The sequence below is a fragment of the Pinus tabuliformis genome, chromosome 2_2 (assembly GCF_031772625.1).
Source record: "Pinus tabuliformis cultivar Carrire ecotype Pingquan chromosome 2_2, CPIR1, whole genome shotgun sequence".
NCBI classification, from domain to species: domain Eukaryota; kingdom Viridiplantae; phylum Streptophyta; class Pinopsida; order Pinales; family Pinaceae; genus Pinus; species Pinus tabuliformis.
This window is the reverse complement of record NC_142300.1, coordinates 825,865,028-825,890,076: the sequence shown is the minus strand read 5'-3', so window position 1 is coordinate 825,890,076 and position 25,049 is coordinate 825,865,028. Positions and strand designations below refer to the sequence as shown.

The 25,049-nt window shown below is 41.0% G+C and overlaps 2 protein-coding genes across 3 annotated transcripts in view; one reads left to right on the top strand and one right to left on the bottom strand.

Moving 5' to 3' along the window:
- The window catches only part of LOC149195524 (phospholipase D gamma 1-like), a 284,497-nt gene that overhangs the window by 114,498 nt on the left and 144,950 nt on the right, over positions 1–25,049 (bottom strand). The gene's annotated exons all lie outside the window — the stretch shown is intronic.
- LOC149195525 (uncharacterized) lies at positions 691–1,796 on the top strand. The gene is made up of 2 exons (XM_089408445.1): positions 691–938; positions 1,063–1,796. The coding sequence occupies exons 1-2, from the start codon at positions 811–813 to the stop codon at positions 1,556–1,558; spliced, it is 624 nt and encodes a 207-aa protein (XP_089264571.1). The 5' UTR covers positions 691–810; the 3' UTR covers positions 1,559–1,796.

The window sequence follows — 25,049 nt, the reverse complement described above, 5'->3', positions numbered from 1 at the left end:
TTTATTTACAATCACACATCTGTGCTTAGCTTGATGAGAAAATGCACCAACAACAAAGAGTTGGTGCGCCCCGCCATTACACGGTTTGCGACGAGTTTCATATCTCTTCAATCCCTCTTGAATTCTATGTGGGATTTGAAGAGAATGTTTCTTTCAGAGGAGTGGCGTGCTTCGTCAATGAGCCGCAAACCAGAAGGAGAGGCCGTCTGCAGACTAGTTTCATACCAGGAAGACTTCTGGGCGGGAGTGCAGGAGGTGTGCGCTGTTACAGAACCTTTGGTAAAGGTTCTTCGGTTGGTTGATGCTGAGAAGCCCGCAATGGGCTATTTGTATGAAGCCATGGATAGGGCCAAAGAAGCCATTCGGTCCTACTATGATGACAAGGGAGATGATGGGTTCCAGAGACAACTCCTTCTATGGAACGTCATTGATGAGCGATGGAACAACACACTCCATCGTCCCATTCATGCTGCTGGCCTTTTCCTGAACCCTGCATTTTCTTATGCATGTGGGTTTAATTTTGATGTTGAGGTCGTGGAAGGATTATTAACCTGTGTCCAGAAGATGGTGAGAACTCCAGAAGAACGTATGGAGGTCTCTAGACAAATTGAGCAATATAAGTTGTCAGCTGGCACATTTGGCTTTGAAATGGCTGTCATTGATAGGACGGTTAAAATGCCAGGTATTTTTTAGTTTGTAGTATGTACTTTGTAACTTTGTTTCAAATTTCATTGTTTCTTCAAATTCCATTTTTTTCTTATGTTTATTTAAAATTTTCTTTGTAATTTTGTTGTAGACGCATGGTGGAAGATGTATGGTGGCAGAGTACCCCTTTTGCAAAATCTTGCCGTGCGCATCCTCAGCCAAACATGCAGCTCCTCGGGATGTGAGCGCAATTGGAGTGTATTTGAAAAAATACACAACAAGAAGCGCAATAGGTTAACACTTAAACATTTAAAATATTGCAAATTTCCAAATAAATTTTTGAATTCATTAAAGTTTTAAACAATATTTTTTTTATAATATTAATTATTAATTTATTATTTCATGAACTTTGTACAGGTTGGAGTCCCATAGACTTAATGACATGGTCTATGTCTACTACAATCTTCGATTGTGGGTGAAACAACTAGAGAAGACACCTGATACGGAAGCCATCTCATTGGATGGGATTGACACCACTGCTGAATGGAGGGTTGAGACCGAGAGGCCTCTCATGGATCCCACTGAGGATTGGTTAGTGCAGGATGAGGGGGAGGAGGAGGGGGAGGAGGAGGAGGAGCAGGAGCAGGAGCAGGAGCAGGAGGAGGAGGAGTTGGAGGAGCAGGAGGAGGAGGTGACACCGCCTACCCAGGCTACCCGGGCTACCACTACCACCAGTAGAGGACGTGGTCTCCGTCCACCTCAGCCTCCTGTAGCTGCTACTACTAGTTCTTCAGCTTCTAGAGCACGTCAGACTCCACTGCCATTTCCACCACCACAGGCACCAGCTTCTACATCTAGAGGGAAAGAGAAAGTTGTGCCATTTTCTCGCAAGAGGGGCAGAGGAAATCAATAGGATTAGACTTTCATTTTATTGTATATGACATTATGACATGATGAGATACATTATCATATTTTTTGTTGATATTTTGAGGCTGAGTTGGACTTGGGACTCAGGACTTACTATTCAGGACATGATTCAATGTTATGTGTGATTTTAGCGCTAGAAATGATATTAAACATCTTATATATTAGTTTTTTTATCATATTTATGTGTCAATGTATTTATTTTATGTTGTAGATGGTTTAGATATTAAAAAAATTGAAAAAAATTGAAAAAAAATGAATATTTTTGTGCCAAACGATTTTTTCCCGCTTTTTTCCGATTTTTTCCCGATTTTAACGATTTTTTCCGCTTTTTTCCCGGCGCCGATTAAATCCCGATCGCGATGTGTGCAACACTGGTGCATACCACACAGAACCCTGTTGTTGTGCCTACTGATGCTACTCAGTTGGCTGCTTATAATAAAAAGAACAACAAGGGTAAGAGGCTGATTCTAGACGGAATCAAAGACCATTGCATTCCTCATGTGAGAGGAAAGAGCAATGCCCATGAGATGTGGACAGCATTGTCCAATCTCTACCAGAGTACCAATGAGAACCGGAAGATGGTCCTGAAGGAGAAGCTGAAAAACATTAAGATGGGTAATGATAGTGCAGCTGGATATCTCACAAAGATTACTAATGTGAGAGATGAGTTGGCAGCGATTGGAGAGGCCATTCCACCCACTGAGTTGGTGCGGATTGCAGTGAATGGCCTCCCCCATTCATGGTTGAACTTCGCTGATGAGGTTTGTGCACGTGAGACCCTTCCCACATGGGAGAGGTTTTTGGATGATTGCATTCAGACAGAGATCAGGAAAGGTCAACTTGGGGCAGCCAAGCCAGTTGAGCAGGATGAGGATGTAGCACTGGTGGCAGGAGGCAAGAAAGGCAAAGGGAAGAAGCAAGCTTCCACAAGCAGTGGTGGGGGCAAAGGCAAAGGTAAAGGTAAACAGGGGAACACACGGAAGGACTATTCCAAGGTGAAGTGTTGGAATTGTCAAAAGATGGGACACTATGCAGTTGTGTGTCCGGAGAAGAAGAAGAAGAAGGGGAAGAACCAGGGCGTGGCAACTTCAGCAGAGATTGAGGACTTTGCTGGTCATTTTGACCGAGAGATTGCGTTCACTACGTGTGAGTCCTCTAGTGCAGGATCACCTGCCACACAGGTTCAGAGGGAGCATGCTTTTCCCTCGATTATCGGAGCATCTTCAGGTATCTAGTATGTGGACAGTGGGGCTTCATGTCATATGACAGGAGTCCGTGAGTACTTCTCAGAGCTTTCAGAGAGTGGCACTGATATTGAGGTAGTACTCGGTGATGACAGAGTTGTTAGTGCAATCGGGGTGGGGACAGTGACATTTCAGAGGGAGTCCAAACCTCCCTTGAAGGTGTCAGAGGTTCTTTATGTGCCAAGGATGAGGAAGAACCTCATATCTGTCTCAGCTTTGGAGGACAGAGGATATAAGGTACTGTTCAGGGGAGGACAGGTGTTGATGTATCCCAGGGGCACTCCAGCTGATTCAGCTAGAGTGATAGGTGTACGCCATGCAAAGGTGTACAAGTTTGCATTCCAGCCCCTTTTGGCATTGAGCAGTAGTACCGACAGCAGAGCTAGCAGTTCTGAACTGTGTGAGATTTGGCACCGCAGGATGGGACATATGTATCATGGAGCCTTGAGGACATTGCGGGAGATCACTACAGGTGTGCCAGATTTCAGTACTGATCACTTTGATACTTGCAGAGGTTGTGCGATGGGCAAGTTTGCCAAATCCCCTTTTCCCAGCAGTGACAGCAGAGCGACGGAGATACTTGATTTGATTCATTCCGATGTGAGCGGTCGGATGTCTCATGTTTCCTTGAGTGGATATGAGTACTATGTTTTATTCATCGATGATCACTCCAGGAGGACCTGGATTTATTTTTTGAAGACCAAGAGTGAGGTCTTCAAGCGGTTTCAGGAGTTCAGAGCTCTTGTGGAGACTCAGACAGGTCGAAAGATCAAGTCCCTGAGGTCGGACAATGGAGGAGAGTACACCCTTGGAGAGTTTGTTGACTATTGTGCAGAGGCAGGCATTAGGAGGGAGTTCACTGTTCCTTACAACCCCCAGTAGAACGGGGTTGCGGAGAGGAAGAACAGATCCATCATAGGGGCTGCCAAAGCCATGTTACATGATCAGGGGTTGCCATTGTTCTTGTGGGCAGAGGCCTGCAACACAGCTGTTTACTTGCAGAACAGGAGTCTGCATCGTGCCTTGGGGCACATGACTCCGGAGGAGGCTTTCTCTGGGAAGAAGCCTGATATTGGTCATCTTCATATCTTTGGATGCATTACATACTCCTATATACCCAAGGAGAAGAGGACCAAACTAGAGCCCACCGCAGAGAAGGGTATCTTTGTGGGCTACTGTGAAACCTCAAAGGCCTTTCGGATTTACATTCCTGCACAGAGGAGAGTTGTTGTCAGACGGGATGTGAAGTTCGAGGAGGACAGGGCCTTTAGGAGGTCACGGGAGTTAGAGTATTCGGATCAGCCAGACCCTCAGCAGCAGTTGAGTCAGTCGCAGGGATCCAGTGGGCAGGGATCAGGAGGATCCGGAGGTACATCTATGAGGATGTCAGGTCCGTCAGTGAGCAGTGGCTCGCCGAGCCAGAGGGGTGGTGCTCCGGGCAGCATGCAGAGCAGTTCACTAGGGAGTCCATTGATGGACAGTGCACACGGTGCCTCAGCTTCTACAGGTTCAGGTGCAGGCAGGAGGACAGCAAACAGACAGTTAGGAGTTCAGGCTACTGATGGTGATGAGGAGGAGTTTCATTCTCCTATGGGAGAAGCATGCTCAGGGAAGAGAAAGCCCAAGTGGCTTCAGGACACCTTGAGAGATGCCACATCTGTTGCTGAGCCGAAGAGGCCGGTTAGAGAGAGTAGACCACTTGAGAGGTTTTGTAGCTATATGGCGATGGTTACCAGCATCCTTGACTCTGAGCCTTCTAGTTATGAGGAGGCAGCTAGCCAGCAGGTCTGGAGAGAGGCCATGTAGGAGGAGTATTCTTCTATCATGAAGAATGATGTTTGGGAGGTGGTGCCGAGGCCTGAGGGCAAATCCGTGGTTACCTCCAGATGGCTTTACAAGGTAAAGCATGCTGCAGATGGCAGCATTGAGAAATTCAAAGCGAGGTTTGTGGCTAGAGGGTTCTCCCAAGTAGAGGGAGTTGATTATGAGGAGACCTTCGCTCCCGTGGCTCGATATACTTCGATCCGCTCCATTATATCGATAGCAGCAGAGATGGGTTGGAAGATCCACCAGATGGATGTGAAGACCGCATTTCTCAATGGCTTCATACAGGAGGAGGTGTACATTGAGCAGCCATAGGGCTTTGAGGTGCATGGGAAGGAGTCCCATGTGTGCAGACTGAAGAAGGCCCTTTATGGCCTGAAGCAAGCTCCCAAAGCTTGGTACTCCAGGATAGATACATATTTGCAGGGGATGGGTTTCACAAAGAGTGAGGCAGATCTGAACCTTTACTTTATTGTGATTGGTGAGGAGCCTCTCATTCTGGTGTTGTATGTGGATGACTTGATCATTACAGGTGCAGAGAGACTCATAGAGCACTGCAAGAGAGATCTTGCGACGGAGTTTGAGATGAAGGACATTGGCTTGATGCATTACTTTTTGGGTTTGGAGGTGTGGCAGGAGGGGCATTTCTTCCTGGGGCAGGGGAAGTATATTGTGGACATCCTTAGCAGATTCCACATGGAGGATTGTAGACCCATGTCGACACCAATGATCACCAACTGGAAGAAGCTTCATGCTTCGGATTCCGAGTTGGTGGATCCCACATTGTACAGGCAGCTGATTGGTTCCTTGATGTATTTGGTCAACACTAGACCAGATCTCTGTTTTGCAGTCAACACGATGAGTCAGTTTATGTGTGAGCCTAGGAAGGTTCACTGGGTGGCTGCAAAACACATTTTACGGTACTTGCAGGGGATAGTGGATTATGGTGTGGACTACAGGCAGGGAGATGGAGTGAGATTGGCAGGATACACTGATTCTGATTGGGCAGGTTGTGCTTCTGATAGGAAGAGCACTTCAGGGTGCTGTTTTGGGTTGGGTTCAGCAGTAGTGTCATGGTTCAGCCGGAAGCAGCAGTCAGTAGCACTGAGTTCAGCGGAAGCAGAGTATATGGCAGCCAGTCTAGCTAGTTGTGAGGCTATCTAGCTTCGCAAGATGTTGTTTGGCTTATTTGGTCAGCCGTTGAGACCTTCAGTGATTTATTGTGATAATCAGAGTTGCATTAAACTCACGGAGAATCCAGTATTTCATGACAGGTCAAAGCATATCGGGATCAGATATCATTTCATCAGAGACTATGTTTAGAAGGGAGTTGTGAAGCTTGAGTATATTTCCACTGATGAGCAGGTTGCAGATATCCTTACCAAAGCCTTACCACGGGGCAAGCATGTCTACTTCAGAGACAAGATGGGTGTGGTGAGGAACACCTTCCTCGGTAAGAGGGAGTGTTGAAATTTGGTACCGGAGGACAGGTGGTTCCCTTAGGCTTTGATCTTTGGCCTAGGGAAAAGTGTCCAAAAAAATTTAATTTTTCTCTTAAAGTGACTTTATAATTTTATAAAGTTAAATCTAATTTAAAAGTGACTTTAAGTGATAAAGTTACTAAGTCTAATTTTAAAGTGACTTTTATAAAGTCAATGAAAAATTAGAAAGGAAAAGTGACTTTGGAAATAAATGACTAAGTGGGTCTTTATTAAAGTGGGGTGAATTAAAAATAAAAAGTGAGATTTAAATGAGCATTTAATCTCAGCCATTGATCTAAATCTATTTCAGCCATTGGATTTAGAGATCACCCAAAAGTCACTTGGATCACCCAAGAGTCACTTGGAGTTATATTAAGGGAGGAAAAGGAGGAAAAGATCACATTCGATTCAATTCTTTCATGAGCAAATTGAGAGAAGGAGAGAAAGAGAGCAAGGGAGATTTTTGGGCGTGTATCAGCAACAGCAGCGGTGTATCAGCAGCTGTGTATCAGCAACAGTAGCGATATATCAGCAGTGGTGTATCAGCAACAGCAGCGGTGTATCAGCAACAGCAGCGGTGTATCAGCAGCTGTGTATCAGCAACAACAGCGGTGTATCAGCAACAGCAACGGTGTATCAGCAGTTGTGTATCAGCAATAGCAGCGGTGTATCAGCAACAGCAGCGGTGTATCAGCAGCGGTGTATCAGCAGCGGAGTAACAGCAGGCTGAGTTTCAGCAAGGCTGAGATAAGTTGTAAAAGTCTGTTTGCTGATTTTTTGCTGAACATTTCTCTTACTGTAAAAAGGCATTTTCCAGAAATAAAGAAGAGCTCTCAAACTGGTTTTCCCCAAGAGTTGTAGGGGGTTTTTCCAGGGTCACATTGACCAAAAATCTCAGTGTTTAAATGTGTTTTAATGGTTGTTTATTACTGCTGATTTTTATTTCTGCAATTTCCAGCATTCTGTAAAATTTCCAGAATTTGTGTTTTCAGCAAATTTATTTTTTTCAGCTTGTTAAATGTATGGTTATGGGAAAGGGCATTTAACTATATGGGAGAAATAAGGAGAAACTGAAAACCGGGGTGGGAAATGAGAAATTTCTACACTAAAACCAAGATGTTCTAGACATGTTGACCTGTGTTGACTTTAGTTTTGACTTCTGTTTGACCGCAAAAAATTACAACAGATTTTATCTCTCCTTTGACCGAGTTTGATCTAGTTGTTTTGGGCTGCATTTGACCTCTTGTTCAAGCCAAGTTTGACCAAGGAAGACTGAACTACATTGGAGAAGGTTTGTTGTTGTTTTGACCAGCGTTGACTTTCTGGTTAGGGCTGAAGTTTGACTGCAGTTGACTACAAAATTTGACAGGGCTGATTTGACTGTGTATTGGGCAAGTGAATTTGATTTTTGTACTCTCTCTCTCTACTGAACTATTGAACAATAAGAAGAAGATTTGATCAAAGGGTTTCCCCACATTGGGGTTTTTCCCTGGCATCTGCCAAATCTAGGGTCCTCTTGTCTTCTGCTTATGTTTTTATGTTCTATCTGCATTTATTGTCAGTGTGATTAATGGTTAATGTGATTGCTACTGGAAATTATTGGAAATTGTCATCGGGCTACTCAAGGAACATTGAAGTAAATTGTGCTAAGCATAGAACATACCATTGTTACCTAAAATTAACATGGTTTCAGAGAACAGGTGAAGACAAAGCCCAAGCAAGAGTGAGAAAAAGCAACCACTAAGGGAAGTTGTTGGATAAGAACTTGGAACTAGTCTCAATGACGATTACATCTTACTTCAAATCTGAGGACAAGCTTAAGGACAAATCCAACTATCATGCATGGAAGATGTCTCTAGATTTTACTTTGGAAGAAAATGATGCTATGGACTATGTCAAAAGAAGAGTGGTGGAGCCTCCTTCAAGTGCACCCACTACTACAAAAACGAAGTACAAGAAAGGTGAGGTCAAAGCTAAGAAAATTATTGTTGATTTTATTCACAAACCTTTGGTTGCCTATATTTCTGATTTGGAAACATCTAAGGAGATGTATGACAAGCTGGTTTGGATGCTCAAAGTAAATAATGCAAATCGAGTTCTCTTTCTCAAGAACAAGTTGAAAGACATCAAGATGGATAGAGGAGAATCCAATCAATCCTACTTCATGAGGATTACCGAAATCAAGAATGATCTCCTATCTATTGGAGAAGTTGTTGGTGACAAGGAGCTCACTCTTATTGCACTTGGAGGCCTTACAAGAGAATGGAATGTGTTTAACATTACCATCCTCAACAATGACAAGATTCTTGGATTTGATGAATTATTGGCTAGATGCGCTCAAGAAGAAATAAGGATGATTGAAAGAGACAAGCCCTCAAATGGAAATAATCCTACTACCTTCTCCGCTCATGCTAAAAGGAAGAACAACATTGGTCCAAGAAGACGAAGTCAAGGGTTCCAACGGGATTCAAAGAAGGAAGAAAAGGAAGATGCTTCAATTACAATAGGTTTGGCCACTTTGCTAAAGAGTGTCCTCACAAGAAGGATACTCCAAGGGATGATGACAAAAATAACCACAACAACTACAAAGGCAATGGCAATCAAAGGAACAACGGGTTCAACAACAAAGGAAAGAGGAATGTTCCTGCTGCTTGATATGGAAATGGTCGTCCTCCCAAGAAATCGAGGAACTCCAGGTATGAAGTAACTAATGTTGTAGATAAGCAAAAATAATTTTATCTTATTTTTGCCCTCACCACTGCCTCTCCTCTGGATACATTGGATCATTGGTTGATTGATAGTGGTGCCTCAAGGCACTCACTGGGTACAAGGAGGCCCATTCAAAACTTCGTTGAAAAGAAGACAAATATGGAGATCATACTTGGGGATAATGCCACTTATCCCATGAACTACTGTCACTCTTCACTTAAATCAATTTCAAACCAGTGAAGCACCACCCTTATTAAACCCGAGGGTAAGAACGAATCAGAAGGGAGGATGTGTGACCCTCATTAAACCCGCATTCTTTAACCTTACTCGGCGCGTTTTGTACAAGACCCGTTTACCCTCATTAGACCCGCAGGTAGCCTATAAGACTCCCATCAGACCCCTATAAGACCCTTCGAGTAGCAAAACCCCCAAACTGTCCAAAAATTCATTTTTTTTTTCTAATTTACTTTTTATTTTTTGGAAATGAGGTGGAGGAAAAGGGAAATTGAAGGGAAAAAAACTTTATAAGCACCTCTCTCCCTTCTATTTCTCATTCACTTGTCATTTGAGTGTTTGGCTAATTTGTGTGAGTGTTGAAACTTGAGAGTGAAGCTAAAGGAGCGTGAAGGAGCTGTTGGAGGAGGCTAAAGGAGGCTTCATCGGATCAGACTAAGCTTCAGGTAGGATTCATGAACCTAGTTAGAATGTTTTCCATGTGTGTGTGTATATATATATATATATATTTATGTTTGCAATTCTATTTTTTTTTACTGGGAATGCCTGTGGGTGAGAAACTCAGCCACACAGGGCCGCTGTGTGACTAAGTTTCTCAGCCACACAACCAAAAAAATTGCAAATTAAAAAAAATATTCAAAACCAAAAAAAAAAATCAATTTATTTTTTTTCTTCCAGATTTTGTTACCATGCCACCAAAGGGTTTCAGACAGTGTCGTGATTCGACATGGGCACATGGTCAATGAATCATTCCTGGTATTGCCCACAATATCAAGTGCAATTATTGTAATGCCACAATGTATGTAGGCACAAACACGCTGAAATACCACCTAGCCAGAATTCCTGGGCATGGTGTGGGATGTTGTCAAAGTTGCCCTGATGAAGTCACTATTGAAATGGTAGCTACTTTGGAAGCCATTAAAGAAGCAAGTTCTAAGAGGGCAAGAAGGAAGGATGAGATTGTTGGGATAGGTAGATCTTCATCTCAGAGTGAAACACAATTTCTAAGTCCAGATATTGGTAACTCCTCTTCAACCACTATGGCAAACAAGAGTATAATCTCTTCTTTCTTCAGTCCTCGTACGACTCCGATATCTCAACCAACCTTGGACAATTTCAATAATAAGAAGAGGAAGGAGGCAGATATGGCAGTGAGGAGGTTTTGGTACCATAATAGTCTTTCATTCAACTATGCAAAGTCTTATTTTTATCAGCCCATGGTGGATTCCTTTGCATGTGTTGGCCCTGGATACAAAGCCCCAACTTATAATGCACTTAGGGGGAAAGAGCTAGATGAGAAGCTTGAGTGTGTCAAGGAACAATTGGGGAGCATTAAAAGCTCATGGAAATTTACAGGTTATACACTTATGTCTGATGGGTGGACAGATCAGAGGGGTAGAACAATACTAAACTTTGTTGTAGCTTTCCCTAAAGGAACCATGTTCCTAAAATCCATTGTTGCAAATGTAAAAGATGCACATTTGATTTTTTCATTGTTGGCTGATGTGGTGGAGGAAGTTGGGGTTGCAAATGTTGTCCAAGTAATCACGGACAATGCAGCAAATTATGTGGCAGCTGGAAGGTTGCTTTGTGCCAAATATCCCACCATTTTTTGGACTACATGTGCTACCCATTGCATAGACTTGATGCTAGAGAACATTGGGAAGTTGGAGTGGGTGCAAGACATTGTGCAAGAATGCAAGCATACTACCAAGTATATTTATAATCATGCTTGGGTGTTGAACCTTATGAGGGAATTCACACGGGGTGAGCTTGGTCGCCTAGCTGTCACACGATTTGCTACAAAATTTCTTTCCTTCCAAAGTCTTTTGTATGAGTACCAAGCTTTGAGAAGAACGTTTTGTAGCCAGCAATGGGTATTTTGGAAAGATAGCACAAAACCGGAAGCAATGTCTGTGAAAACATCTGTCTTTGCTGATAGTTTGTGGGACAAAGTGACTGAGATTGTCAGCTTCACTGAGCCCCTTGTGAAAGTCTTGAGATTGATGGATGGAGAGAAACCTGCAATAGGATATATTTATGAGGGCATGGACAGGGCCAAAGAGACCATCAAGACTTTTTATAAGGGAAATGAATCTAAATATATCCCTATATGGAAAATTATTGATTCCAAGTGGGACAGGCAACTACATTCACCATTGCATGCAACAAGAGCATATCTCAATCTGAGTTTATTCTATAACGAGGGATCTAGCATTCAATGAGATCACGAGGTGATGAGAGGTGTCATGATATGCATTGAGAAGATGTTCCCGGATGTAGATATTCAAGACAAAATCAACTTACAACGAGATATGTACAAGGAAGCATCTGGCATGTTTGGATTCAGCTCAAGCCAACGTCTCAAGGACAAGAAAATGCCTTGTAAGAGCAAATTGTCAGAACTTAGCTTGTAATTTTGCTAGTTCTCTTTTATATTTTTGGCATTGCAAACTAATAATCTTTGTTGTTATTTTTTTACATCTCATTGGTGGATAGATTGTGGCACTGAGGCACCACAATTACAAGAATTCGCCATCATAGTTCTGAGTCAACCCTGCAGTGCTTCTTCTTGTGAGCGTAATTGGTCAGTGTTTGTGCACATCCACAGCAAAAAGAGAAACAGGTTGGAGCATGAGAGGTTGGAGAAGTTGGTTTTCATCTATTACAAGCTTCAAATGCACAGAAAACAAGTGCAACCAAAGGATACAGATCCAATCTTATTGGATACTATTGATTTAGCGTTTGACTGGGTTATGGAGGAGGAGGCCCCTGATTTGAGTTGGCTTGATGAAGAGACTGAGGATCTCTCTAGTTTTCCATCTCAAATGGAAACTCCAAATACACCTGCCTCACAGTTGCTTCAACCTTCTAATGTTAGCACTAGCTCCACAAGGGCTTATTGTAGGCGTAGTCGTCCATGAGTGATGAGACATAAGATTTCTTATGAGACAATCATCTATCATTTATGACATGTATTTGAATTTTGAACTCGCTCACATTTTTTATTTTAATTATGGAATCATGAGTCCTTTTCTTATTCAGTATCTAAATGTTTTGCTTACAAAAATTGAATATGTTATGTTGTACTTTTATAGATATGAGATGATGTTATGAATTATTGCATATATTGTGGTTTTTATAACTTATAAGGATTGGAATTGTCATTAGTTTCTTTTTTGTGCTTAAAATTGACCACATTTTATGTTTCTTTTTGTATTTTGACGAGTCTTATAAGGGTCATTCCCTAGTCTTATACGAGTAGACGAGTCGATGCCTCGCCGATTCTTATACGAGTATGAGTCGTGCAACATTGGTTCAAACCCTTCATTCACAAGAAGTGTTGTATGTGCCTGATCTGAAAAAGAACCTGGTCTCTATTTTTGCGAGGGAGGATAAGGCTTTCATTGTTCAAGGTGACATTCATTGATGGGAAGGTTCGTGTTTGGCAAAGGAACCCAAAGATGCATTTACACTTGGATTTAGGGTTGAAGGTCTCTACCAGGTTGGAGAAAGTTCGTTGGGAACAATGACTTGCGATACTCCTCTCCAATCCGAATTATGGCACCAAAGGTTTGCTCACTTTCATTACAAAGCCTTACCTGATGTAAACAAGATGGTCATAGGTATGCCTGAATTCAACATAGAGAATGAAGGAGTTTTTCAGGGTTGTGCAATTGGTAAACATACAAGGGGACCATTCCCCTCAAGTGAAAGTCAAACTACCGATATTCTTCAACTGGTGCATTCTGATCATCAGGTGTGTTGCCCGTAACATATTTGGCAGGATATTTGTACTAAGCAATTTTTGTGGATTATTTCTCTTGCAAAACATGGATCTATTTCTTGAAAAAGAAGGACGAAGTGTTCAAATGGTTTCACTATTTCAAAGCCTTGGTCGAGAATCAAACAAGGAAGAAGATCAAAATATTGAGGACCGATAATGGTACCGAATATGAGTCAAATGAATTCAATGACTATTGTAGAGAAGCTGGAATTAAGAGGGAGACCACTACTGCATATACTCCTGAGCAAAATGGTGTTGCTGAAAGGAAGAATCGAACTATCATAGAAGCCACCCATGCCATGCTTCATGACCAAGGCCTACCAAAGTTCTTATGGGGAGAAGCTTCCAACACCATTGTGTATGTTCAAAATAGATGCCCACATCAAGCATTGGACTTCAAGACACCCGAAGAAGTTTTCACCGGTAAGAAACCTGATGTTTCTCATTTTAGAATTTTTGGTTGTCCCGTATATTTTCATGTGCCGAAAGAGAAAAGAAACAAATTAGATGCATCTGGAAAGAAAGGAACATTTGTGGGCTATAATGAAACTTCGAAGGCATATAGAATCTATGTGTCTAGTCAAAGAGAAGTGGAAATAAGTCATGATGTCACTTTCGATGAAGATTCTGCCCTTGGGAAAGTCCGAGATCTTCCTATCCCTAGGAAGGACAATGATGATGATGTAGGAAAGAAGGATGAATCTCCAATTGATGATCTGATGCCCAATGTTGAAGGTCCGATGGATCCCATTGATCCACCTAGTGAGCCCTCTATTTCAAGAAAAATACCTTGTGGCTCAAAGATACTCTTGAAGATTCCGAGAGACATGTTGCACCAAGGGGGACATTTCATGAAAGCAAGAAGCCGAACAGGTACCAAGGGTACTTAGCTGCCATGAGTACCATAGTACAATCTAAGCCATGTACATTCGAAGAAGCTGTGAAGCACCAAGTTTGGAAGGATGCGATGAACGAGGAATATGAGTTGATCATGAAGAATGATGTCTGGGATGTGGTTCCTAGACCCAAGGACAAGTCAATGGTCACTTCAAAATGGCTTTACAAAATCAAACATGGAGCTGATGGGAGTGCTGAAAAGTTCAAGGCCAAGTTCGTTGCTCGAGGCTTCTCTCAAAAGGAAGGAGTGGACTATGATGAGATATTTTCACTGGTTGCCGATATACCACTATCCGTTTGATCATAGCCCTTGCTGCCTCTCAAGGATGGAGCCTACACCAAATGGATGTCAAAATTGTTTTCTTGCATGGCTCGCTTAAGGAGGAAGTCTATGTAGAACAACCTGAGGGGTTCGAAGTTCAAGATTGTAAGACACATGTATGCAGGTTGAAGAAAGCCCTCTATGGGTTGAAGCAAGCCCCCAAGGCTTGGTATGAGAGGATAGATAGCTATCTTATGAAGTTGGGTTTTACAAGGAGTGAAGCTGACCCGAACCTATACTTCAAGGTTGAAAAGGACAAGCCTCTCATTCTGGTCCTTTATGTGGATGATCTCTTTTTGACAGGTGATGACCCTCTCATTCATCAATGCAAGAGGGAGTTGGCTTCCAAATTCGAAATGAAGGACCTGGGACTAATGCATTACTTCCTAGGGCTGGAGGTCTGGAAAAAGGCAGGTGAGATTTTCCTTTCTCAAGGAAAATACATTGTGAAGCTACTTGAGAGATGTGGGATGGTGGACTGTAAGTTCGTGTCTACTCCAATGGAACTCAACTTCAAGAAGCTATGTGGAAGTGTTGTTGGGTTCGGATTAGCGAACCCTTCCGAGTATCGTCAACTTGTGGGGGCCCTGATGTTCTTGGTAAACTCTCGTCCTAATATATGCTTTGTTGTGAACACGTTGAGTCAATTTATGGTCGAGCTTCATCACATTCATTGGATTGCTGCTAGGAATCTTTTGAGATATCTCTGGGGCACAATCCACAATGCACTGAGATACACTGTTGGGAATTTGAGGCTATATGGATATACAGATGTCGACTAGGCTGGTAGTGTGGTGGATCGTAAGAGCATGTCTAGGTGTTGCTTCTCTTTGGGTTCTATTTCAATATCTTGGATGAGCAGGAAGCAAAAATCGGTTGCTTTAAGCATTGCTGAGGCCAAAAACATTGCTACAAGTATGACCTGTTGTGAAGCTGTTTGGTTGAGGAAGCTCTTCAGTGAGCTATTTGAGCACATGTTGGATAAACATAAACGTTAATAGTAATTGAAGATTAACTAATGATCTGAAAAGATTTAAAACTGCTAATTGCTAAGGAATATTGATTCACCCCCCCTCTCAGTATTTCCAACATTAGACACTCTGGGATTCTAACTACGTTTCTTTCTGACCCTATGAGGATGAAGGTCTAGTAGGAGATGTCACAAATTTGTTGCTTGCAGGTGGTGAGTCTGTAATTATGATGGCAGCCTGCTCTTCTATCTCTTTGTCCACGTCTGTCCTATGAGTTAATTTTGTCCTCTTCCTGTAACTGATCCTAAACTCTTTGACCCCACTCCCAGTGGTCGATGATGATCCCTCTTCCCTTTATATTTTGCTTGACTTCTCTTGAGGATTGGGAGTCTGCAGACTAGAAGTAGAAAAGAGTTGTTCTTCAACTTCCTGCAAGGTGTTTTCTGTCCATTCCAATTGATTTGCATACTTCTCTATTTCAGGCCTTGAAGTATGGATGTAAGGAGTACTTTTATTCTCTACTCTAAGCTTTGAAATAATGCCACAAGGGTCATAAGACCATGTAAAAATCAGATTGAACTTCATTTCTTTAAGCATCTTGTCTACTTCTTCACCTGTTGTCCTGGTATTACACACAAATGGGCCCACCTGTGTCTTTATTCGAAACTGTGATTTCTTCTTGGCCACTACAAAATGAATATCATCAGAATTCAACATCTGTCTAATATACTCCAGGGCAAAAATCCTCATGGGGAGGTATTTAGGGAGTTTGTATGGTGCCAATTCGCAACCATAAACTCTGATTTCTGTGTAGTTTTGGTATAAATACCAATCCCCAGTCTTTGCCTGATCTGTTAGATGCAAAATTCTCTTGATTTCTTCACTGATTCTGGGCTGTATTGAACTGTTAAGGATGTTCATGGCTGGGTGAACAAAATCCTCAATAAACTACTTATAAGAGAACTCCTGCTACTCTTTCATGACCAATGAGGTCCAAAAGATCACTGACTGCTGATTTCCTGCATCATCAAGCTTCTACATTGCAAAATTGAACTTATCTGCCTGATAGTAAAGGAACATATAGATTAAAATGGAGGTGTAATTAAACACCTGTTCTGTGGGAAACTTTATAAACTACTCATGAATGTTGTCAACCAAGAATTGATTGAAATTGAACACAATGGAAGGCTTACTGTCTGTGGAAAATATGGAGAGGAAACCTAAAATGGGCTCATCTACCCACTAATCAGAATAATAACCCAAAATATAGGAAATCATGGATATAATTTGTTTGGCTTGATCAAGGAAGATGGAGGAAGGATATGGAGGATTCTTCTTGGGTAACTAGGCATTCTCAGGCAAGAATATCTCAAAGATTTTAGCTCTGGTGGCAAAATCCAACTTCTGATAAAGCTGGGTGAGGGCTTCTAAGGAGAAAGGAGTACTATTTTCCACAGAGGGAGCTAGCATTATTTGGTCTATGGACTGGGTAGTTATAGTAAAGAGGATGTCACTTGATGGGGCCATGATAGCTCTTTGGGCAGGGACATAACATGCCTGACACTTTCTGGTAAACTCAAGGGCTTGGAATGTCAGAGGGAAGATGTAATGGGGAAGATTGGACTCCCAGAGCCCAATTTCATCAGTTTTATCTGCATGTTTATCTTCCAACCAACAGTATAATTCTAGAAAGTCATAGTCACATTGGGTTTCATTAATCCTGTAATCCATGTCGGCTAAAGGGATGTGATCTAGATCTATAGAGGGGCGGATTAACGAGTTAACATGCTTATCTTGAGTTTTGGTCTTTGGAGGCATGATTGTTTCAGTGAAAGTAATCAATAAGAGAAATCGACAGAAAGCTTACCAGGGAAACAGTTGGGGTGACGAACTGTCAGGGGAAGGGAACAGAAGACTATCAATTTTTGTCTTGGTCTGGTCGTGCGAATACTGTGAAGACAGTCCCTGTGCAAAGGCTGCCAATTGCAGAGAATAAGTCAGTAAAAATGGAGGAGAGCGATAGGATGAGTAGTAAAAGGAAGGGGAGTGAAGGCTTCAAAAGTTTTTTAAACGTTGTGAAAGTCCCATTGAAAAGGGCACGAGACCGTTAATTTCGAAGGTTACCCAAGAGGTATGAAATGTAATGATGAACGGTCGTTTTTCTAGGAGTGCATTCAATTGGGTAATGGCTAGGCGATGTGGCGGGAGGTGAGTGGCAGAGGAATCACGGTGAGGACACGATAAAGAGGGGGGAAAGGATAGACGATTTCGGAGGGGTAGCGAATGGTAAGTGGTTTTGCAATGGGGGGGTGCGAAATCGTGAGGAGATGCCATGTAAGGGATGGGGCCCGGCGGGGAAACAACCTTTTCAGACCCCCCCCGGTGGTAAAGGCAGGATGGAGAAGGGGGGTCGAAGAACAATATGGGCTGTGGATGGTGAATGGGAGCGGATCCTGATGCTTTTGACCGTGCTGTGGATTAACTGCATACGACAAAAGAGATTTGCGCATATGCGCTTTTTCATTTTGCCTTTTGGACTTAGGATAAAGGTTTAGTAATAAAATCATGAAACAACACTTTATCCCATTGCGCCCGTTTGCCTTTTTAGCATATGATTAAAACTTAGGATATAAATGGCATAGGCATATATTTATCAAACCATCTAATTTACCTACCCATAACTAAACTAACATTTTATTTTTTCTAAAGGGTGCACTTAGACTAGCAAACCCACATTATTTTCTTTTATACAGAATGAAAAACTATCTAGTCTATCCCTTATTTCTCCTATTGATTCAGATTAAACAGTTGAATCAATGTCATTTTCTACCTAACTATTGATTTACCCAGATTAGACTATTGGACAAATCTTTATTCTCTAACCTAATTTACAGAAATTTAAACAAGTTTAACCATGATTACACTATATGATTAAATAAGTAGCTAGACATTGTGGCATTTTGAACAAGCTGCACACAATCTTTATTTTACAATGATGAAGGAAACTATCTATCAGTAGTGGCATTTAGACTTGCAACACTTTCAGTATTATTTCTTTTTTCTTTTTCTTTTGATGGGGTTCTATTTTTCATTCTTTTTCAATATTCTTGTTTTTTCTCTTTTTCTTATTTATACCCTCTTTTCATTTTTTATTCTATTTTTTCTTTTATTTGGAAATCATTGGCAGATTGACAAGTATTTACAATATAATATTCCTGAGATACCATACTCAATTACGTTGAGATCCTATAAATTATAGGACCCTAACATGCGTGAAACAATATAAGGTTTTCCTTGATGACAATCATGAGAGCTTAGAAATTTAATAGTTCCACCACCTTTCCCCCACCTTAAGTTTTGCCACATATCTCCACAAGGGTGCCGTTGAACCTTTCCACCTTTATTGACCTTTTCATCCTCTTCCCATCAAACCCTTCCTCATCATCATATTGTGGCTCAATATGAGTGTGACCATTGTCCTGTTTTTCCATTTCTTCCATTAGATTCCTATTCCTTACCAAAACCATGAGAAGCAAAAATGGAATGATAAACCACAAGAACATCGCTTTTCTCAAACCATAGATGAACAACCTAAATTAAAATGAGGAAGAAGAAGGAATAGGAAAAAGTAGGAGAAGAGGCGAAAACCACAAACAAAGAATACAAGAAAAGGAGGGAGTTGGGGTTTGAGCTTACCTCTTTAACTCTTGAGAAGTTAAGATAGATGGCAGCCTTTGTTATCCACCCAAAGCTCCTCTTTGTTCACACTTCCAAGATCTCATTTTCTCTCTCCAAGCTCTAACAAATTTGCTCTCCCCTTTACTCTCCCCTCTGACCTCCAGAAAACAAGATAAAAAAAATGAGGAAAATAGAGGAGAAAGAGGCTTTTTTCTCACCCTCAATTTTTCCTCAACTCAGAATGTGACCTAAGAATTGAAGCAGAGTGATTCCATGGTGTGGGAGTGTCCCTAGGAGTTCCACACTCCTGTATTGCAAGAAGCATGTCCAAAAGGTCTATAATGTGCTCCCAGATGTTGGGAGCATAGTCACTATGTGCACTCACTCGAAATTTGTATTCTAGCCTGCAGGGGGGAACAGTTCGAGTAAATCTCATCATGCAACCTTTCAAAGAATCATATAACATAAAGAATTCAATTAGACAATAAAAGAAACAAAAGGGTTAAAAGTAAAGACCCCATAAAACCTTATTCTCTAATGACATAGCTTCCCTATTATGGATCCCTTAGTGCACTGAAATTATTGATGTAATTTCCAGCAATATATGTTCATCAATATGGAAGAAAATTGAAGCCACAATTACATGAAAACCCTTATAATCACATTCATCTTCATAAGATATTCAACTAGGTTCAAAATAGGTGTTTTTGAATAATCCAACCATGAATAACAATGGTGGGAGCAAGTCATTATATAGGTTGGAGCCTCATCTTCTTTTCAATAAAATACTATATGGTAGAATCTAGATCCGCTAATTCATACATTAAAATACTACATAAAGGGATCTCCAAGGCAAACAAAACTCCAACAAAATAGTAAAATAATGTGGCCAAGCTGAATGGAGTGTTGCATGTCTCCTCTTTGTGCGAAACACCCTTTGAGATAATCCTCAACAATGTAAGATTTCCCCTCAGGATACTTTAAAATTTTCACTAAATTTTATGAGTTTTGTTTGTTTGTCGCTAAGGCATTTCATCAAACAGTTTGCATGCACATGGTTGTAGGTGCACTTTTTATATTTTTATATCACACGGAGATGTATGATACCAAAAAAAGTGACTAATAACACTTCAAATCAGCAACACATGATTTATACTAAGCCCACAAATAAAAAAACTACTGATATATGCTTGCCGTAGTAACAAAATCACCTTTCCTTCACTGAAAACAACCCATAAATATAAGAGCAACAAATCTAGGGACACTAAAGATTTAAATGGGTATGGCTCTGTGGTGCTTCTACGCGGTGGCGGCTACGGTTTTCCCCTAGCCAGCCTTCTCCTCGTCCCCTTTGTGCTTGCAAGCATGCATGGAGTTCGGTTTCTGGCTTTGATACCTCTCCCTCGTGTTCATAACTTCATTGTCATATTGATTTTAAAATGGGGAAAAGCTCCCCAGGTGTTCATTCGTCCCTTCGCCTTTGGTGTCTAGATCCAGGTCCTTGAACTCTATTGTGAATCCTCTTATGGGAAATCGCTCTCAATCTTCCATAGCTTTTCCTGTCTATGATGAGAAGTGTTCCTCTGTTTCTTTGGTGTTCGATCCACCGGTTGCCTCCCTTGAGGTTGGGGTTCTTGGTACTGCCTCATTGTCCTCTATTTTGGGCTCTAGTCAAGCCCTTGTGAAGTCATTTCATGACATTGTTAGAGCTTCAGAAGGCAACCTCCCTTCAGGAATAAAATTGAACCCCGTTAGTGAGGCCCTCAAGGTTGAGGTTTCCCCATGGGATGAGGCCCTTAATGAAGCTGAGTTTTTCTCTGAAGCTGATCTGCTCTACAGGTTTATTGGGTTGTGGCCGAAACTTGTTGATCTACACTCCTAGATTAATGAACATTGGAAGCCCCTCATTTCAGTCGACTTAAACATTTATCCTTTGGCCAAGGGTTTCTTCATTATTATTTTCAACAAAGTTGGCGATCGGGCGAAAATTCTCAAATATGGTCCATGGTTTTTGGGTTATGCTGGCCTATTTTTGCAGCCCTAGTTCCCCTCTTTTGATCCACTTTCGGCATCAATCACGACTGCCTCGGTCTGGGTAAGGCTCCCCAATCTTCCTTTGCATTTGTGGAATCTCACTTCTTTAACTTCAATTGGTAATGCCTTACGCAGGTTTCATTATCGCAATGAAGACACCAAACTCTATTTAAAACCCACATATGCTTGTATTTGTGTGGATATGGATTTCAGCAAGGGTTTCCCTGCTGAAATAAAACTCACTAGTCCAGATTTTTCTTGGGTTCAAAACTTCAATCCTTGGATTATGAAAAATTTTCTTTCAGATGCAAAGGCTACTATCAAACTGGACATTCTATCAAATCTTGTCCCAATGCTAGTAAATCAAAGTCTAAATCATCTTCTCAAAGGCCAAAATGGTGGGTTGGTGCCACTTTTGATCACTATTCAATCTCTTTGGAGGTTCCCCTCTTAGCATCTAGCAAGGAGTGCGATGAGCAAAAGGGTATATCAATTTCTAAGCTTTTGGTTGTCAAGTCCCAAGATCTATCTGACTCACCTGATATCAGTGTGAAGGCTTCCAAGTGTGAGGCAGTGTTGGACACTTCTGCTAAGTCCTCCCTTGCCTCCTCTCAAGTTTCTCGTATGCATCAGAGTTCAATGTGTGACCCTTCCTCATTGGTCAAAAGGAAATGAAGCTACAACTCCATCAAGGCTTGCATCTCCAAGCGGCAATAGTAGGAAAGTGATAACGTGGGCTAACTAGGCGGAGGTGATCCTCCCTCCTCTGAATCACCTGGTGGATTCCAACAATCCAACCTCCCTCGCCTCCTTAGATAGGGGCGATTCTGCAGATCCATCAGAAAATGGGGCTTGGACCCAAGTTAAAATAAAGTCAAAAAATTGCTCTCTGGAAAGGTGAAATTTCAGCCTAAAAATCATAAGTAAGAATGTGTTGCAAATTTATCTGGATATTAAGAGTTTTTTGGAAAGTTTACAGCTGGAATGGATTTAATCAACAAGTAGAGTGAGCAAAATGCAAGGTTTTGGGTTGCTCCTACGTGTTCTAACCCGAATCTTCAAGCCTACTTAGGTTTCAACATCACTCATAAAATGTATTGGGACTGAGCCCTTCTTTTATTAATTCAAATTACTACCTGTTTCTTTAAACAAAAAACAAATCTAGGAACAGCCATTTTTTTAGCTTGAATACAGAAATTACAATGTTTATTATTAAAGAGGAAGCCGATATATGCTTCAGCAGTACATTCTCCAATATATCTATTGCTTTGACGGTGTAAATCAACCCCCAAATAATGAATGCAGACTCAGAAAATTAGCCATAGGACAACAACAATTATTGACCTTTAAATTTGGTACACAGATCTTAGAGAATAACCAACAGTCCACTCAGCTCTGAAAAAACACAGACTCAGCCTCTTTGTATATCAAAACACGGCCCACATAAATGGCAGAACTCAGCTAGCAAATATAATAGGTAACCCGACCCTTATGCTTCAGCAAAACAATGGTGATTCGACCATTCAAATAAGTCTAGAAACCTTGCCCACAAATGCAACTCAAAATTCAACCTGCAAAGAAAACATAGAGTACTGAAAATCAGATAATAAAATCAATTGATAACACCTTCAGATCTTCTTCTTTTTTGCCTATGCCTTTATCTTTTCGAACAATGAAGCCCAATGACGAAATCTGATTGATTGAGATCCAACACTAGCTAGGGTGTATTGTTTCAACACTGGAACCAACAACCAAAATGAGGGTTTCCAAAAACCATAGTCTCTTTCTCAAGAGCTCTCTAAAATTCTATTTTCCAAGTGAGTGAATGAAATAATGAGAAGAGACTCTTCATTCACTTTTTGTAACTCACTTGACTCTTTTTCCTCCTTTTTGTCTTTTCTCTAATGAAATAATGAAAAGCACTTTTCACCTCTTTTATTCAATAAAGTGATTTTTTAAATTAAAGTCACTTTTAACGCCTAAAAATGCTTAATTCACCAGCACGATCACACTGGCCACCCAAAGCCCCTTTTTGTCATCCTACATTGTAGAAATTTCCATTTCATTTCCAAGGAGCTATTACACTAAGGTGTTCCTTCAAATAATCAGCACAAAATCGCACCTTAAGCACAAATAATTAAATTATGCCTGACAATAACTCTATTTTACGAAATTGTCGGAATGCAACTTAACCAAAATCGAACAGTCTGGAATTGATCCCGATGATGAAATATGACAAGCAATCTCGGTCGGACCTATAAAACTCCTCCAAAACCCTTCAGGTCCACTAGTGGTGTAATCCTGCACTATAACCTAGCTGACACAAGTTTTGGAAATCTCCTCTAACCACATCACAAGGCAATCGAAAAATTGGGGACATTATAAACAACTACCTCCAATAAAAAATTTAATATATGCCAAGTCAAAGTTAAGGGGAGTGTTCTCCAAGAGACAAGAATTTCCTTCTAATCATGAAAATGCCACATTTCAATCACCCAAAACTAGGGCATTCTCCAATCAAAACCTTAACCAGCCATATAATATAAAATACACAAAGAAGAGGTGCATCCCTAAGATATATGCCAATGGTATTTATTGCCTTCTTTGGATCTAGGGCCACAAAATCTAAAATAATCTCCAAAAGTGTTGTGCCCTTAATAGATGTGCAAGGGTAGGTATTCCTTCATCAATAAGTGCGCCAAGATGTCAGGAAGAAGGGGAGCACTCCACAAGATAAGGGTTTTAGCAACCTTGAGAAGTCAATAACATTGTAAAAATAGCTCCATTGGCGAGGGTGCTCCTCAAACCAAGGGGTTAATCCACCTAAAGGTGCCAAACACATGCCCAAAATAGAAGTAATTTGGGCTTTTTCTCCAATAAGTGAACTACCTCCCCAAAGATTGAATCTCATAAACAAATTGGTAAAGGAGGTCCACTTGGTTGTTATAATAACCTCCATAGGTGGGTGACCCCAAATAATGTGCCAAGGCATAGATTCATGTGCAAACAACAAACCCTCTTGAATCCAAGTGCCCCAAAAAGTGGACAGCATGGGAGAATGTGCATGAAGGGTGGTAAACTATTAAAAAATAATCATAAAATATCTTAAAATTAAGTGCCATCCTGCAGAACCATGTTCCCGTACCATCTACCTCCAAAACCAAGGGCAAAACAAAGAGGGCACTCTAGAAGAATGTGCACCAATTGAACTGCGCTTGAAAAAGGCATTTAATCAGCTCCAACCAACCATAAAGAATCCCAAGGTAAGTACCCTAGAGTCGAGTGGTCCTCAATAATAGATCTCAACCATCCAATACAAAACCATTTTCCAAGGCATACACCCTAGGGATATGTACCCTAGAGCAATGTCACATGGTTTGGGTTCGAGTTCGGGTTTGGCAATGATTAGGTTCGGTTTGAGTTCGAATTTTTTTATGAGGTTTGCCATTAGGTTCGTCTATATATATATATATATATGAATTATAGGATAAAATAGTAAGAAAACAACATCAGTAAACATCAAAAATGTTACCACAGACATGGAAATTGCAATGATAAATTACAAGCTTGAGTTGTGACATGAGGTTATGAGTTTTGAACTATGGACTTGGTCAATGGCTATGAGGTTCGATGAGGTTCGCCAAACCTCAAAAAAAAATTAAGGTTCGCCAAAATTTGAACCTCAACGTTAAAGTTTGACGAACCTTGTGACATAGCCCTAGAGTGAGGGCATACTATCTCGAGTATCTAATCAAGCATTGCGCAATAATATACCATGAAAATCCTAGGGAAACCATGTAAAAATACCAAGCCACCAACACACAACATCAAGAAGCAACAGATAGCCAATATTACTTCAGCAAACCCTTAGTTGATGACTATTCCTACATGAATGTGCTAGAGCTTAATCAAGAGTGCATTATGCTAAGTTTTCCTTGCAAGAAAACAAATAAGGGAATCAAAAAATTAAATATTCAGTTCAAAAGATCAACTCAATTAGGCAATGTTTTGGCCACTCTCTATTCATAATTTTCCTTTGTTTTTTTGAAAAAATGCTGCTTACATTAACAGCTCAAATATATAGTACAAAATTCACTCACAGCTATCAAAAGGACAGCCAAAACGTCCCTGAAATATATTAAGGCCATAATCAAAATCCTTGGCATCATTTCTAAAGAGATCTTCTTTGGCTATAAGTTGCCTCTTAAGTTCAGCATACAACAACCCAGAGAAAGATCTAAAGAAAGCTGTAATTTTTCCCAGCCTGATCTGCATTTACACTAGTTCCTTCTTTTG

Excerpts from the sequence above, each read along its gene's own strand:
- LOC149195525 (XM_089408445.1), top strand. The coding sequence starts at position 811 with ATGTATGGTGGCAGAGTACCCCTTTTGCAAAATCTTGCCGTGCGCATC. Across the intron at positions 939-1,062 it reads CACAACAAGAAGCGCAATAG|GTTGGAGTCCCATAGACTTA; the intron begins GTTAACACTTAA and ends AACTTTGTACAG.